This window comes from Mustela erminea, chromosome 5 (assembly GCF_009829155.1).
Source record: "Mustela erminea isolate mMusErm1 chromosome 5, mMusErm1.Pri, whole genome shotgun sequence".
NCBI lineage: Eukaryota > Metazoa > Chordata > Mammalia > Carnivora > Mustelidae > Mustela > Mustela erminea.
In genome coordinates, this window is record NC_045618.1 from 56,152,411 (window position 1) to 56,170,460 (window position 18,050).

At 47.1% G+C, this 18,050-nt stretch overlaps 1 protein-coding gene across 1 annotated transcript; it reads right to left on the reverse strand.

Moving 5' to 3' along the window:
- Positions 1-565: 565 nt before the first annotated feature.
- Positions 566-5,814, reverse strand: ACTC1 (actin alpha cardiac muscle 1). The gene is made up of 7 exons (XM_032343216.1): positions 5,712-5,814; positions 4,998-5,148; positions 3,540-3,864; positions 2,750-2,911; positions 2,395-2,586; positions 1,392-1,573; positions 566-885 (listed from the first exon to the last, which is right to left on the reverse strand). Exons 2-7 carry the CDS (start codon positions 5,124-5,126, stop codon positions 742-744), a joined length of 1,134 nt encoding a protein of 377 aa, XP_032199107.1. The 5' UTR covers positions 5,127-5,148; positions 5,712-5,814; the 3' UTR covers positions 566-741.
- Positions 5,815-18,050: the final 12,236 nt, after the last annotated feature.

Sequence of the window (18,050 nt, forward strand, 5' to 3'; positions counted from 1 at the left end):
GAACATGCACAGTGGTCTTGATCTATTTTGGGAACATTCGGAATGGGACATGGCTGGACCTAAGGGTCAGCTGGCTCCCATGTTTCACCATGGAAACGCATAGCCCTCAGGACGACAAGTGAGGAGTCTAGAATTGAAAATTGAAACTAACTTATTTAAAATAATCTTTGACCTTCTCATTACTAATATGTACGTTTCTACAAAGTTTCTACAAAGCGACGAAACAACTGAAACATATGCTGCAACAACTTTCCCTGTCATTCACAGCGACTAATCCCAAAGAATCGTGAAATCCGATTTCGTGTGTCTCACCGATGCAGAGTTAAAGCTAATCTACTTTTCAGATGTGACATTTATTCACGATTCCATCCCAAAATGTAAAATTGATATTTAGTATGGTATCTCCCGGCTAAATGTCACACCAATTCACCTGACGCGCTTTGTGGTACTGACGTTACAGTGCTCCTGGGGGCAAAGCCACCAGTATAGGAATTCACAGACTGAAGTAAGCCTACACTGGCCCCACCCCATGCCTCCCAGAAAAAGAAAGGAGAGGCTTTTGTATTTTGCAAGTCCTGGTCTGGTTTATTTATATAAAGCAATAAATATTAGAAGCACAAATAAATTGCACATGTGTAAACAAACTGTACAATGATTGATGAGAGATAAGGGAGGGTGGCTCGGAAGACTCCAAGAAGCGTAGTACTGTCATCCTGAATGTAGACCACGAGAGAAGGCACCTTAGAAGCATTTGCGATGGACAATGGAGGGGCCTGCCTCATCGTACTCTTGCTTGCTGATCCACATCTGCTGGAAGGTGGACAGGGAGGCCAGGATGGAGCCCCCAATCCAGACAGAGTACTTACGCTCGGGGGGAGCAATAATCTGCGGAAGGAAAACAAAAGCTTCGGGTGAACTCTGACACTCGCAGCAATGAATCAAGCAACATGCTGGAGAGAGTCACAGAAGAAAACGTGAGATCGGAACTCACTGTAACGTGAGATATTTCCTACCAAAAATTAATACGGCGGAATCAAGTTTTATGCATTTTCTCCTGTCTCATTCTGTCCATTATCAAAGACTCTACAAAACAGAACTGCCCCACTTCTCTGAAGTAGAGTATACTGCGGCAACAAGCTAAATGCGTGATGGAGGCTAGCCCAAAAGTTGGAGACTTTTAAAATGTGTTCAGAGATTTAGGGTATTTTTTTTCTTCCAAGATCTATTATTATCCACTGCTTGAAAATGTTTTTCAAGTCTCTTCTCTTGGGAAAAGTGCTAGAAAAGCTAAGAAGTAAAGTGTAGAGGAGACGGGAAGCACAGTGCAAGTTCCGCGCAGTCCCGAGACCCCGCTTTGCCTCTCCCACCCACAGGCAAAGATCACTCTTCACCTTGATCTTCATGGTGCTGGGAGCCAAGGCAGTAATTTCCTTTTGCATGCGATCGGCAATACCAGGGTACATGGTGGTACCTCCAGAGAGGACATTGTTGGCATACAGGTCCTTGCGAATATCAATGTCACACTTCATGATGCTATTATAAGTGGTTTCATGGATGCCAGCAGATTCCATACCTAGAAATCAGTTAAAAAAAAAAAGAAAGAAAGAAAGAAAGAAAGAAATCACAGTGCACTCGGGCCAGGGGCCCAGGGGCGGAGGGAAGAAAACAGGATTCCTTTGTGTTCATACACTGTCGCCCATTTGTCTCTGAAACATATGTTCTTCTTTAAGATATAGTGCAAGGTGTGTGCGGAACAGGTGTCTCTAACACTGCTGACAGTTCATCCCCAGCAGACTATGAAGACACAAACCACTGCGTTCAGCACCTGTTTGGAGTGAACACTTGAACATATGCATCAGATGTACGGAGATATGTTGGAAAGGGTGAGGCACAGATTAGAGTTAGATTAATGCAATTTTTATTTATGGGCTAAAATCAGATCCGGTCAAGCTTCCTCTTAGAAGTCATTCCTGAGGCAAGATGGTTAGTAAAATACTAGGGTCCAGTTATTACCAAGAGTCTGACTATGGTTGTGTTTAATGATGAGTGACTTCAGAGGAAGTCCAGCTACTGGGTAATGGACTAACTGCAGTAAGCACTTCTGAGGAATCATTTCTTTCCCGCAGATACAGATCAGTCAATTACTATTCTGTCTCGTTCTTTATTTTGACACAAAGTCAGTGTGTCATCCTTTGTCATATCACTACAACAGAACAGGATGGCCATCCCTTTTATGAGCCATCAGGGTCTGAGGCTGAGCGGGGCGGGACTCGAAGCTCTGACTTCTTTCAACACAAGAGACCCTTAATCCTTCTTGACGAGAATTGATTTTACTCCGGGGGACACCTAGATGTCCAGGGAAGAGCTCTGCCCCTGCGCCAGATTACCACTCACCGATGAAGGAGGGCTGGAATAGTGTCTCGGGGCAGCGAAAGCGCTCGTTGCCAATAGTGATGACTTGGCCATCGGGCAGCTCATAGCTCTTCTCCAGAGAGGAGGAGGAGGCAGCTGTGGCCATTTCATTCTCAAAATCCAGGGCAACATAGCACAGCTTCTCTTTAATGTCACGGACAATTTCACGTTCAGCTGCAGAAATAAAGGGTAGCATAGTCAAGCTTTGAAGAATGAAGTCAACTGTGGGGGCGTAGGTGGATTCTCTGGTGGAGGGAAAAAGCAGACACGATGCCGCGGCCGATCACACACACACACACACACACACACACACACACACACACACGTGTGCACGCACCGGTGGTGACAAAAGAGTAGCCACGTTCAGTAAGGATCTTCATGAGGTAGTCCGTGAGATCCCGGCCAGCCAGATCCAGACGCATGATGGCATGGGGCAGAGCGTAGCCCTCATAGATGGGAACGTTGTGAGTTACACCATCTCCAGAATCCAGGACGATGCCTGTCAGAAGAAACAGACAGGAGCCAAGTAAATCCCCGAAAACACCACTGCTTTAGTGGTGTCAAAGCCCACTTCCAATCTTGGCTAAAAGATACTCGCACTGGGCATGGATCCAGATCAAATTAGATTCCTTACACACAAAGAATAAAAATGAGCATAACGAAGGCTCAATCGGAAGCCAGCAACAGCTCACCCTTTTAAATATTATAGTAGAAAAATTTCCCCAGGACACTTGCAAATGACCATCCCTTTCATCAGCCATTAGCACATTACGGGAGCATCCGGGCGTGTTCTTCTTGCCTCCCACATTCTTTTTTGACTCGGACGCCGTAGGGAATGTCGGTTCTCCTTGTGGACAGGTGCCCAGGGGTAGTGTTAGTATGGAACACATGCCAGTGATGGTTACACTGCAAGTTCATACATCATGTAGAGACTTAATATGTGGTCGCACATACTTTAGGAGAGGTAAGGCTCTAACTCCCATGTGCTTTCAACTCGTAGAAATGCATGTGATCTGAAGCTATTGTTACCACCCTCTCTTCTCAGGGACACCTTTCCCTGAGTCATAGCCAGGTCAGTGACTTAGGAATGTGGTGAGTCAGTGACTGTCCCCACAGCCCAGTCATACCTGTGGTACGGCCAGAAGCGTACAGGGACAGCACTGCCTGGATGGCCACATACATGGCAGGGACATTGAAGGTCTCAAACATGATCTGGGTCATCTTCTCACGGTTGGCCTTAGGGTTCAGCGGGGCCTCCGTGAGCAGAGTGGGGTGCTCCTCAGGGGCCACGCGGAGCTCGTTGTAGAAGGTGTGGTGCCAGATCTTCTCCATGTCATCCCAGTTGGTGATGATGCCGTGCTCAATGGGGTACTTCAGAGTCAGGATACCTCGCTTGCTCTGGGCCTCATCTCCTACGTAGGAGTCCTTCTGACCCATACCCACCATGACGCCCTATAAGAAGAAAAAGACGGGGAAATCAAGCTTCCACTATTTTAGGAATGTAACGAATGCCTTAGAAATGTACACCTAACTGCCCAAGTCAAGGAACATCTTATAGATATCAGAAGTAATAAAGAAATAGAATCTTATCCAGTTTAAAAATACTTAAAATCAATCTAGTACCTTCCGTCTCCCCCCACACACTCCCCAGGTACAATTCTGTCCTTTAATCTCTAACTGGGGAGAGGGGAATGAAGCTATTTCACCAAAGAAGTACAGCCTCACCTCATTTTAAAAATACCATAATGCCTTCATTAAATTATGAAATTCATCTCCCATGTCAACCGGAATATAAATGACTACACTGTGGAATGACTGAATTAATGACACATTGTATTTCTCCTAAGAAAAGATTTTGACATTCATCAAGTGAACATAAAAAGATGGGCTGCTATGCCATTATCCCTCTGCCCCGGAAATCCAGATGGCCCAGCACTGTCCAAGGGAGCCCATCGGCCACCAGCACGACACACACAGCTTTCCTCCCTGGCAGCCTGTCCGGCGGAGTCAGAGAGCATTGGCATTTCTTTTAATAAACAGGGTGGTATGTCACTATCACCATGGCACTTGCTGCTTCTGTCACGGCTGGCTTCTAAAAATGCAACAGCCAGGAAGCAGAGAGATTTAAGTCCTTCGGGAGCCCAGCAAGCTGGCTGTGAACAAGAGGGAGGAATGTGGGTTGGGCCCTGGTTGGTTGAGAGGAGTTACAGTGTTACAAGTCTTGAGCAGGACTGACAAGGGAGGCCAGGTTAGAAAGTGAAGCCTGTAAGGGTCAGAGAAGACACAGTAATAAAAATGTGGGGCAGGAGTGGAGGAGGGAAGCGGCTTGCTTTTCCACACAGGGGTGGGACCTCTGGAGGGCTGTGTCCCTGAGAAGTAGAAGGGGGACGTGTGTAAGTGGTTGGTAGTATGCTGCTGGTGGTGTGACTATTGCTTGTCTGGGCTTGGATTTCAGGCTACTCCATCCTTTCCGAGTTTGACCTGAGTAGTTCATGGAACAGGACGGCCAGGTGAGACATTTACTAGATGGCTGGACTGAGGAGGTAGCAGGCAGGAGTGGGGCCCGGGACAGGCGGGAAGTTTACCTGGTGGCGCGGGCGGCCCACGATGGACGGGAAGACAGCCCGGGGCGCGTCATCCCCCGCGAAGCCGGCCTTCACTAGCCCAGAGCCATTGTCGCACACCAGAGCAGTGGTCTCCTCGTCGTCGCACATCCTGGCACAGCTTCAGCGGGGTCTGCAGGTGGACAGCAGGGCAGCCTGCGCTCAGTGCCCGCGGTGGCGCTGGCCTTCTCGCGCCCCCGGAGGGGACAGAGCAGGGGAGGGAACGCCTGCCGTCTCCCTTCCCCTCGGGGCAGAAGTAGCAGGGTGGGAAGAGGCTGCGGAGACCGAGACCAACGTGCCTGGTGAAGGGGAGAGGGACTCACCCAAGTTCCTTGGCCAGGAGTCACCCTCTGCCCCGGGGTGTAAGGAGGTCCTCCTCAGCCCTTCACGGCTTTGCCTTTCCTCAAACTGAGAGCCCACCTGGGCCTCAACCACACCCCCATGCCCCAGCCCCAGCTGGAGGGAAACGCGCATGAGAGCAGGGACCCCAAATGCCCGGGGCGGGAGGCCGTAGAGCTCGCGATCTGCGCGCTCCTCTCCTGTGACCGCCCGGTACCAAACTAGTTAGAACCACATGGAGAAGCGTGGTCTCTTTTTCAAAGACGTGGCGGCGCGGCCGGCTCGGGGCTACGGGCTCGGGGCGGGCTGTGGCCGGGTGCGGCGCCGGGCGGGGCGGGCGGGCGGGCGCTGACTCACCGTCCGCGGGTCGGGCTCGGCTCGGCTCGGGCAGCAGGCGCTGGGTGCCCGGCGTGGGGCGCGCCGCTTTATAGTGCGCTGACGGACGGGGTCAGTTGCAGCGGTCGGGGGCAGGGGTGGGGGGCCTGGTCGGCCACCTTGCCTTATTTGGTCGCCTTCGCACCACTGAGGAGCGCCGAGGCCATTCATGGAGCCAAGGGCAAGGGAGAGGATCAGCCAGGGGGCTCCCAGACCATGTAAGGAAGGGGAGGGGGCAACCAGGGGGATGGCCAAATAGGGAGCTAGGGAGGGGCAGGCGGTGAAGGGTAGGGGGCAGGGGAAGACTCAGTGACGCCAGCTCACCTCCTCCCCCTTCTTGGATGGAGGTGCACCCTGGGTGTGCTGTGGGTTTGTTCCTCACAGTCCCGCCAGCCCTAAGACAATAAGCCACATACAAGCCAAAAGACTTGGCCCTCTGCCCTCTGCTGAGGGGTCCTGACAGCTGGACCAGGGCGGCAGGGGAGCTATAGCAGCTTCTCATCTTCCAGGACCGAAAGCTGGATGAATAGAGTCCTGGAAGCCCCCCTGGACCCCAAGGGCACCACAGCAGCACATTTGTGGGGGTGGACAGAAAAGGGGGCTCCTGGGACAGGTCACCCTTCTGGTCTAGTCCTCACCAGCTTGGATGACTTTACTCGGGCTGCTGGGGCCATGCTCCTCTGGGTCAGAAAACAGAGATTAACCAAGGCCACCTTGATCCCCAGCTCATGGGTGGCTTAGGGTCTGGCTAAGGAAGAGGCTAAGAAGAGTTGGAGTGAGAACCTGGTCAAGTCTTGCTGGAGAGGGGGCCAGGTTTAACCCCAGCATGGATATCAGGTAGCTCTCCTCCTGCTGCCAAGGCTTTGCTCAAACTCAGACTCCTGTCTCCAAGCCAGGAAAGGATGTCCCCCTGCTGCCAAAGTGAATGAAGGACCAAATGCCAAAAGCAGCTTGTGCACTTGCTGGTGAATAGATGAACATCTGTAAACTGGGGGACAGAGGCCTTTTTTCCAAGTGCAGACAAGACGGAAAGAGCAATATTCTGGTCAAGAAGATAACAGCAGCTTCGACCCAATGAACGCATCACAGGACCAGGACGGCAGAGTTAGGAAAACAGAGTCTGGCCGCCCCACCCCTACGTCCTGAACTACGGAATGGGAATTGGCGAGATGCCCAGCTGGTTCAACTATACATTAGAGTGTGAGAAGCAGGGGCATAAATGATACCAGCTCCTTCGTGGAAACAGATCTAGAAGGATCTTGGGACTTCGGAGAAGGGGGCAGAAAGATGACATGAACTGGGGAGAGGGGAAAGGAACAGAGAGACTTAAGGACACAGATTACTGGTTTGCTCTAGGGTGCCCCGTATTCTCTGTTCTTAACTGGCACTTTGATTTTTAATGCTTGTGTTTTCCCTCCCGCTCACACCAGTTAAAAATAGAAAACTGGGCACAGGCATTCATCTCTAGAGTGGTCTTGGATTGATATGCTGAGGAGGTCTACTGATTAGATACTCGCCCAGACTGGGGAATGTTGGGCCCTCCCCGCTGAGCTCCGCAACCATGTTTGGGTTGGTCTGGAGAAGAAACTGTGGGGATAGCCAGGCAATGAAGCCAGGAGAGGGGTTTGATGGGGGTCATGCCCTGCTACCCAGAAGGCCTTTTAGAAAGAAAATGCCCATTGACAGGATGCAAAGAGCAGAGCTGCCTCAGCTCATGTGGATGCAGAAGAGCCAAGAAAAAGGAGAAATGGGACCAGGGTACAGCCAGACAGCCCTGAGTTCAAGTCCTGCTTCTATCACTTACAGTGCATTTGGTTTTGGGCAAGTCACTTCCCTTCTCTGAGCCTCAATATTCACCTCCAAAAAAAGACACAATAACAATTACTCTTTTCTGGCAGGGGTCATTACTTACCAAAATAATTAGGAGCAAGCGATAGCATCCACACGGAAGATAAAAAACAAATTGTCACTATTACAATTCAGCAACTCAGATACTCTTGGAAGCAGTGGTAGCTTACTCTTTTGAAGAACTAGGTCAATTTCATTCATTTATTGACTCAGCAAATATTTATGGGACAAGAGCTGGGCTAGTCACAGGAATACAGTGATAAATAAAGCTGAGCCGGGCAATTACAGGAAAGTCAGGGCCACTTATGGGGCATGCTGAGATGAAAAAGGAGAGAATCACGGGGACAGTCATGAAAAGAGGGATCAGAGAAACCCTTCTTGAAGAATATCATTTTGTCGTCCTTAAAGTAGAGTAGGACTGAAATTCATGAACATTTGCATGGAAAAAAGTTCCGACCTGGGACTGGCAGGTGGTAGATTGCCACGTTCACTGCCATTTGCGCAAAGGGAGCTCCTTGGAATACCCGGCTGGTCACTGAACACCGAAACTATTGACCTGGATCCTTGGCAGATGTTTCCAGGGTTCAGGAGGCAAATTCCAGTCCACCCACCTTGGAATCAGTCTGACCTGGTCGAGATGGACATGTCGGTAGAGCACAGAGGCCAGTTTTATAAGACAATCTCATCCCTTAAAATATTTTTAGAACAGTTTTCTTTCTTTCCCACCTGAAACCAAATGTATTTTCATGTGCATTCCACTTATGGTAAGAAAGAACACGTTTTCCCCTTAAGGCCGTATGATAGTTCAATATTTGTTAATTGTACTCCTGCCCAAATTCTACCTTTTTAAACTCTGAACCCTATTTTATATATTTTTAAAATACAAGTTGTTGGGAAAGTAAGAGGCAATGACTATTTTCATTTGATACAGTCTTTAACGGATCCATTTAATTTGAAAATTAAGATTGGCTTCTGTCATGTTGACTTAAGTATGTAAAAATGACTTATCCTCTGTGGTGTAGTCTAGATAGTCCTTTTTGTTTAATTTAAAAAAAAATTTAAAGAACTTAAAACTTATCCTCTTATCCATTTAAAATTGTGCAGTTCAGTCTTAGGTACATTCACATTAGTGTGCAACCAATCTCCCAATTGTATTTTTTGATGCAATTTTTGAAAAAAGTCACTTCAAAAGCCAGGAGAGGCTGCATCCCGCACTTGGAAAAAGACTGGTCTGTATCCTCTGAGGCAGGGAACCAGTGGGCCTCTTTTGCCAGAGGTCACAGAGATGAGCAAAGGGAAGAGGGAGGAGTCAAATCCAGGCCTCTGTTCTGACCACCACCCAAAATGCTTTCCAGTCTCCTCGGACTGCTGCTCCTTAGAGTAGAATGCTAGAGCCACTTGCCACCAGATGACCAGGCTGCCTAATAGAAATTCAACTTCCCAGGTTCCACCTTGGAAGACAGAATCTGCATTTAAAGTAAGTCACCACCCCTCTTCCCCAGGTGATTCACGGAGGAAGAAACTTGGCAGCCCTGCCTGACTGTTTCTGCTCCTGCCCACGGAGCTCTGCTGAATGCTGCCCAAGCTGCCAGTCCTGGCCAGGGGCCAGGTTGGCTGACCTTGAGCATCCTGGTGGGATGGCAAAGCCGGGGTATGTCCCCATGGCTCTTGAGGGCCCTTGAGGCCCTTCTGGGCAGGGACAGGCCATGAGGGAGACGTGCAGGGCAAGCTGAAGGAACAGAAGGTGGGACAGTTCCCGCTGCCCTTGCCTCGAGGGAAGCCTGTTTCGTCCACCATCTGCTGGGATCTGGAAGGGAGCGGCCAGCCTCCTCCCGGCACTGGGGGGATTAGCAGTCACTTATCTCAGCTGTTCCTCCATTGGAGGTGTCACAGTATTTACAGAGAAGCCAGAAACAGCCTGAGCCACACTTAATTCCTCCCCATGAGCCCTCTCCATCTCCTCGGTGGCCTCTCCTACATTCCTCGGTCTGGGAGGGCGGGAGAGGCTCTTTCTAGACCAGATCAGGGGTGGGGGAGCCGGCCTTCTGAAACATTTCTATTTTCTTTCCCCGGCACATTTGTTCACTCCCACTGCCCTCTGGCTGGAGCTGGGTTTCAGTTTTCATTAAAAGAAGAAAGTGACGTGACTGTGAGGGATGCAGGTGGGGGGGAGGGGTGTGCCCACACATCCTGGTGCTCAGAATTCAATACCAACACACGCCTTTCTCTGCCACATGCTCCCCCCCCCCCCGACCCTGTTTGACATGCAACTGCCCCAGAGATTAGCTCTGGGGGCGGGTATTTCAATTCCAAATGGATTCAGCTCCTGGAGGATTCTGGCCATGACTGCCTTCTGATATGACAGGACCCCCAGTGATGAACCATTTAATGAGATTTTGAAAAGGAGGACAAAGAAAGGGGGCAGGGGAAACAGGAGGCAGAAGGAGTTTCTTCTGGATCCCATGGACCTAACCATCTATAAGCCACACTTCTACTCTCTTCTATCCCCGACTTAAGTCCAGGAACTCGTGAAAGGATTTCTAAGAGGCTTTTTTAATTCCTTAAAAGGACTTTGCCCTCCAAGAATGAAATGCTGATGCTCACAGGTTTCTGCTTGGTAGGTGTTTGTCTTAGCTCAGAGTTGGCTTGCTCCCCATGCTGACAATAACTCTACTTACTGGGGTTTCAGTTTTTCAGGTGTCTCCTGGGGCAAGCCTGCCTTGACTGGAGAGCCCGGATGTGGAGTTGCCCAACCTGAGCCTGAGCGCCATTCGTGCTCACACAAGTGCCAGAGAGACTGTGTGGGTGAGATCTGCAAGCTCAGAGACACCAGGTCTTTCATGCCCCTGCATACTGTGGAGTCCATCTCCACCCCAGGAAAGGTCGGGCACACACACGACACCCATGATAACAGTAGTCAGAGTACCAATCACTAACATTTATTGAGCACATAGGAGGGGCCATGTGCAAGCTTGAGACTCTATAGGGGGCATGGTCCAGATGGAACTTTCTAGAAGATGCAGGAAGGACTGACTGGCAGCTGCAGCAGATGTGAAACTGCTCTTTGATGTGATGTCACCAGCCTATACCGAGGGGCTGTGTGAGAAGTATACCACCTCTGTCGCAAATGACAATACTACAGCCTCTATTGCAAACCTGTGGTCACCAGGGTTCATCAGAGGACCTGGTCTCCTTTATGAACCTCTAAGAAAAATTTCCTTGCTGGCTCTGATCCCAAGAACAGCAGCAGTTCTGTTAAGTACCTGGCTTGTTGTGATCTTATAGATCCTGAATCTAGTGACTCACCAGGTTTTTCTTCTGGCAGGGGCTGAGAAAAATCTTAGAAAACCACACATGTGGCCCATTTGTTAACATCATTACAAATCATTATGATCCATTTTATGTACCCAGTTTGACTTTTCACTTTTTCTTTGTCTTACATTTTTCACTTTTGTCTGTCTTTGTAAGCTGCCGTAAATCCTTTGTGGGACAAAACAAAGGATGGATGGGGCGCCTGGGTGGCTCAGTGGGTTAAAGCCTCAGCCTTCGGCTCCGGTCATGATCTCAGGGTCCTGGGATCAAGACTCCCATTGGGCTCTCTGCTGCTCAGGAGGGAGCCTGCTTCCTGCCTGCCTCTCGCCTACTTGTGATCTCTCTCTCTCTCTGTCAAATAAATAATAAAATATATTTAAAAAAAAAAAAAAGAATGGACAAACCAGCAGGTAAGATTCAACTCTGGGGGCAGTGGGGAGAATATTTGAAATTGGAATTAGACTGATCATTGATTATAGGTGACCAGGAGCCCCAGATGACTTGGGGATGTCTGTAGGTTTGTTTCATCCCAGTGAAAGTATAGTATTATTTTAATTTTCCTCTTAACATCGTGGTAGGTATAGCTGTAAATCTAGACTAATATTTCCCCCACCACAAAAATAAGATGTGCTTACTGTGGTAAACTAGAAAACACAGACCAGAAAAGTACAAAGGAAATGACACGTCTGGTTGAGTTTTTTAAGGCCTATATTTTAACTTCCCTAAAATAAAACTAAATGTGATATAAAATTCATGAGGCCTTGGCTTCCATATCGACTTAACAGCCGCTGGACTGAGGAAAGCTAGCCTCCTGTTCTGGTAGTTTGCAAGAATGTCCACTTGTTCTTCCGAGAGAGATGCAATGCAAGGAATTTACATTTAAAACATTTCTTGGTTTTACTCTTGTAATCTAAATTATCCCTGGCCAACAGCTGGAACCAAAGAATGCCAATTTGGGAACAGGGTCTGCCCTTGAACTGCACCATCCGTATCTCACTTATATATTTTAGAGAGCAGGTGGTATTTTCCAACTCAGCTGTTGAACTCTTTCAAAATTGCCATCTAAAAACAGAGATCCTTTTACTAACATAAAACTAAGCCAGATAAATACGTTGCTGAACGCTTTGTCTTCATGTGGGGGGTTGGAGAGCTGTTGTTTTGGGGAACATGTTTACAGCGATTATATGGTCAGTATATCCAAGTTCCTCTTGGTTAAGACTACAGATAACCAATTCTCTCCCCCCCCACAGCCTCTAATTTAATTTCATAAATTAGAAAAATAATAAAGACAAAGGCTTTGCCTAAAGCCAGTGATCTGTATTAATTCAGGGAAGGAAACAGATCGTGCTTCCAAAATAAAAACAACTGAAAAGCCCTTCCAAGCCTTTGCTTGAGTGTGAATGCCGGCACTCGCATAAATAACTAGGACTCAGTGCTTCTGACATTTCAGAGACAAGCCTTCAATAACTGAGAAGGGAAAAGCGTCCGCTGTTAAACCATGATATAGCTTTGAAAAATGATCAGAAAAATCTCGGGCATGGCCCAACGGATGTAACAGAGTAAAGTATTACATCACCACAGAAATGCCTGCAAGAACTGGAGAGACCTCAGGTGAGAACATTCTTTATGGATGAACAAGAAGGGTGTCCCTTGTTCAGTTAAATTCTATTTAAGTATGTAGTTTTCCGGGGGGAGAGTCTAGCTGCTGTTTAATATTAGAGCTCCAAATTTCTAAGTGCCACACAAGATTCATGCCGGGTCCATCTCCCCACCAGTGGATACAGCCATCTTCTTTCTGGGTCCTCTGTCCAATGGGAAGAGAGTCCAGAACTCTTCTCCTGAGGTGCAAAAAGGAACCCCTGAAACCCTAAACCAAGCTGATCCTTTAGACTGGTGTCATCAGTCGTTTGGGATGTCCACCCAAGGATCACATCCTTGTACTGCTGGGTCAAGATGGTGGGCAGGGGTGAGGAGAGGGAGCAGGGAGTTGATGTTGGGAGAGTGACCTACAACCCCTATGCCCTTCCCATGAAACTGGACAGTGTTAAAGCAGAAACACATACAGATACTGGCACAAGGGCTGACACTTTGCTTTCACACTGTAGAAAACCTAGTGTCAGCTCTCCACCTCAGGGACGTGGGCCCCAAAACAGTAATGGGAAAGTCAAAAGCGATCCCAGGACACAGTAAGCTTTGTTTATGAGAACAGCTCCAGTGTTCTAAAAGTGCCCACACCTTAACTATCAAACCCTAAAATATTGAAACATACATACAACTCTATGTAGTCTGATTTTTCTTTAATCTGGAAGCTGTCCTTTATTCTGACTCCATAGGAAAAGTTAAGTGTTAAGTTTGCCTACTTTCTCACCTGGAACACATTTGTGTGAATCAGAGAGAATCGGTCATGAAGAGGAGGCTTATTGCTTGTTTCCTAGATTGCATAGAGATGTCACATGGATAGGTGGAGGACAATTTTCCAAAGCCTCTGATTCAGTCGCAATCACATAGACAGAGTTTCAGAACCTCAAGGTTGGTGTTGAGCAGCAGCTAAGAACGAACAGTTGCCCTTTGTTTCTTCAGATATTTGTGGGTGGAAAAGCTCCAGATAATATTTTATAATGTCACCACACTGAGACTGTGATACCTCTGAACACTCCTTTTCCTCCAAACTGTGGCATGCTACAAAAATGTAGTGCCTGATTGTTAGAGCCCACATCATTTCCAGGAAAAGATCTTTTACTGTCCTTGTCTCTCTGAACAGTGTTTTAAATTCTCAGCATTGACCAAAAAAGCATCCTGTTCTCAGTGACTGACTTTGAACAAAGGGTTTCAGATCATTTCCCTGGGAAATTCAGGCTTGTCTTCACCTATGTGGAAACTTAAATATGCCCTTAGTCTTTCATTTTACGAATCACTTAGAGCAAAATTTTTCAGATGAAGAAATTCATTGTTTTCAATAAGCATTATTTTTAACCAAATAGAATCAAAATAGTGATGTTTATCATGAAAATGTAGCTATGAACAGGAGGAAAGATCCAATTTTTAGCTAAATGGGGTTCCTTGAAATCAAGATGTGGTTTATTTAATCTACTCATTTAATCGATATTTATTAAATGCCTTCTCTAGGTAAGGCATTGTACCACGTGGAGCAAAGAATACTACGAATGAGACAATGTCTGCACACCGAGAAAATATGTACACTATGTTAACGGTACCTAAACTGCATCATCCACCACAAAGACCTGTGTTAAGCAGCATGCAACAGCATACAAAGCTATTTCACCAACGGGGATGGGGATGTTGGAAGGAGGGAGGGAGTCCTTGTCATAGTGCTTGGGCAAGGCTTCACAGTCAATGGATTTTACGCTGAGCCTCTATGGACTAATGGATTCAACGGTTCCCTCCCACCCAACCCACACCAATGTGGCATAATTTTGCAAATGAGTTTCAGAAGGGGACAGGACTACTGAAGGCCAGGATTCGAAGACTTAAAAAAACAGCAACAAATCTGGAGCTTTAGTATAAAACTGGCAAGCTTTAGTATATTGTGCTATATTTGTGAAATTAGTTTCTTTACCAATCATTGTTCAAAAAATGCAGAACGTAGATAAAAATACGTTGTTCCCTCTTGGAATGATTACAGGGTGTTCAACAGGCACCCACTGAATGCCCACTACACAGCCCATGCTGTACTTCTGAGAAGGTTCCATGTGGAATCAGAAATAAGCACACTACTGAAGGCACCACTGAAATAGCCTTTGCAAGTGAAAAGTCTGTGTGGGCGTGCATGTGTTTTAAAGGGCAGCTGCGTCTACTCTTCCTGAATTGAAAACTGGAGCAGACTTGAGAGAGAGATCTTCTCCATTTACCCCATGTCATTTCCCATGATGGAGCGTAAAAATCTCCTGGGACTGAGAAGTTTCAAGTTTGCTTGCATGTAGAAAACTTTGACTACTGAAGCCTGTTTCTAAAAATCTAACCAAACACACCAAAACTGTCAACAGAGGGCAGGGTGTTGAAAGGCAAGAGAGCAAGGGACCCGTTACAGTTCCCGTTTTATATTTATGCATTGTTTAATATTTTTCCAGAAGCATGTGTCAATTTTTGTAAATATCAGGAAAGAGAGAAACAATCGAATTTAACATCCTCTTGCTTGAAGTCTGGCACATTTTTGTCTTGCTTACCCAATGGGGGTTTCTAGAGAATAATCTCCACAATTCTTGAAGAAAGATACTGCATCTTTAAGAGATATTTAGGATATTTTTTCATCGATGGTGCTATTTTAATTTTTTTTATTTTTTTAAGATTTTATTTATTTATTTGAGAGAGAGAAAGAGCATGAACATGGGGAGAGGCAGAGGGAGAGGGAGAGAGACAAGCAGACTCCCCAGTGAGTCTGGAGGATGACACAAGGGCTCAGCATACAGAGCTGTTCAATACAGGGCTGCACAGAGGACTTGATCCCAGGACCCCGAGATCATGACCTGAGCCAAATGCCAGATGCTTAACTGACTGACCCACCCAGGTGCCCCCAGTGGTGCTGTTTTAAAAACTGTCCTCCTGTTTGGTTCATCATCTGACTCTGCTTCAAGATGTCTATGTGCAATAAAATCTCTTTTAGCCAGATTGGTTAGGTACTGGGTTTCTGACACAGTGGAAAACAACCATTGTTTAGAGAATGAAACTCGCCTGAGTACACCCACACAAAACTACAGAGAAGATAATGTCATTTCCCTTCGTGCTTCAGAAGTTATTTACAGAATAGTCTCATTTTGAACACAAATTCTTGTCACACATACACACATATGCACATCTCCATATCAGACATAGAATATTGACAGATATAGAATACGGAGCTAAACTAAAATTATAACTTTTTGAAAATGATAACATCTTGAAAAGTTGCTTACATGAGTTAACTGTTGGCATCGGCATACCCGTTAGCTATTTATTTCTCTTAAAAATCAAGCACAGAACAGACCTCTGGTTCTAGCCAAGATGGTGCATTCCAGGTGCTCCCTGTTATGACTGTGGACAAAATATATCAAACAAACATAGGAGAACTCAAAGGAGGAAAGAAGAAGATGGATTGCTTGAGGACTTTGGGACTTGAGAAACAACATGGTGGTGAGTCTAGTTTCCTTATTGGCTCCCGTATATCCCAGGCTGGGTGCTAGAGTGGCCTCCAGCCTGGACCGCCAATTGGCATGGATAAAGTAAGCTACAAGAAAAAATATGTTCCTTCCAGTCAGAGAACCAACAAAGGAGTGGCCTCACCATGGAAACCATTTTTGGCCACCTGCCCTACTCTGTCCAAAGATTAATGCACTAATAGCAAAACTGCCCCCTCCCCCAGTTTCAACGGCACAGAACAGGGAGCTGATTTCTTCCCCACCCACCACTCTTACAGGATTGGGGGGATGGTGCTCCAGGTCTGCCCAGTCGTGCTAGTGGGGCTGAGGGACTGATCTTCCATTTTCTGCCGGTTGGAAGCAGGCAGTGCTCCTAACCTCCTATCAGGGTGGCAATGAGGGCTCCTTATGGTGGAATGCTCCTGTATTTTGGCAGCCGTATGAATCTGTGTGTGTGTGTGTGTGTGTGTGTGTGTGTGTGTGTGTGTGTGATAAAATGGCCTTGATCTAAATAGACACACAGACAGATATGGAAACTGGAGGTGTGTCAGTGTGGCTGATGGGATGGATCAATGTCAGTGTGCTAGTTGTGATATTGTACAAAAATTGTACAAGTTGTTATCAACAGGGGAACATTGGATGAAGGTCTATGGGATCTCTGGATTATTTTGTACAATTGAATGTGAATCTACAATTATCTCAAACTGTGAAAGTATTAAAAGCCAAGTATAAGTGGTGCAAAGAATTCAGTTTTTTTAGTTTTCCAGTCAGTTTGACTCTGGGTAAATTAGTTCTAATATCCAGGTGATCATAGGTGACAAAATTTACATAGTTGTACTAAATATATCACGTGCCCTATATTTATAGCAGGAGCACTGGCTGGCCCAGTATAGATCTGGCATGCGGAGTTAGGCGCTGTTGTGCTGAAGAGGTTCCAAGGTCCATGAGCATGTCTGATGACTCAGGTGCCGATGACAGTAGGCAAACCACAGGGTGATGAAAGAGCCCAGAAGTAAAACTGATACCTACTTAAGGAGGAATCTGGCCCAGTGAGTGGACTCAGCAACAGGACCTGCAGATTGGAGAGGAGGGATGCTTCTGATTAGTAGTATGGTAACCCTTGACAATGTCCCAAACTGAACTACTCCAGGAGCAGGTAAACACTTTGAACCAAAAGGCATATTTTGCAAACAAAGAGAGCTGCCCCACACCACTTGGAACATGAAGGCCTCAGCTAGGAGAACATAGTAATCGAACAGAATGTAGAGGACGGGAAGTTAGTTACCTGCTCTGGTGCAGATCCACAGCTGAGCAGTGACTGATGCTTCCTTAGCCTGAGACACAGCTCCGGAAGGCAGCCATGAGGGCTGGCTGTGGGCGGCCAGGAGCAAGCAGCCAAGGCCGTGCAAATGAGGGGCCAAGTGGATGGGGCACGGTGGAGGCCAGAATAGCATAGTCCATACTTGACCTTGAGTGTCTGTGAGATGCCCCCCCCAGGGACCCCTGTAAATGCAAAAGAGGCAGAACCTCAAAAAGGCAGGAGAGTGTGAATGCAGGGAACAGTGACACCCAGTTTTACAGATAGAGGTTATCAAGCAAACACAAATGTAGGCCAGTTGTTCTCAACCTTGGCCACTCATGGGGCTGGGGTGGGGGAGACACAGAGTTGGAGTACGGGGCCTGCCAAAAAACAGTGGCCCTGGTAAAGAGTCCAGTTCTTCGGCTGAGACCCACAACAAGCTCCACCTTAGTGGGTAAGACAGATGGATAGTAATCAGATTTTTAGTCAGCTCGGTCCCAGGATAGTGTAAAGCGATTGGCCTTACCCTGTCTGTTGAAATCAAAAGGAAATACCCTCTGGGGGAATCTAACTTCCTATAGAGCTTTACGTTATCTCTGCAGTTTTTCATACACCGTGTCTGGTACATACAAATAATTAAGGGGTATTTGGCAAGACCACAAAATTGAAAACCTACCAGAAAAAAAATGGACAATGGAAGGAGACCATCGGGAGCTCTGGATCCTGAAC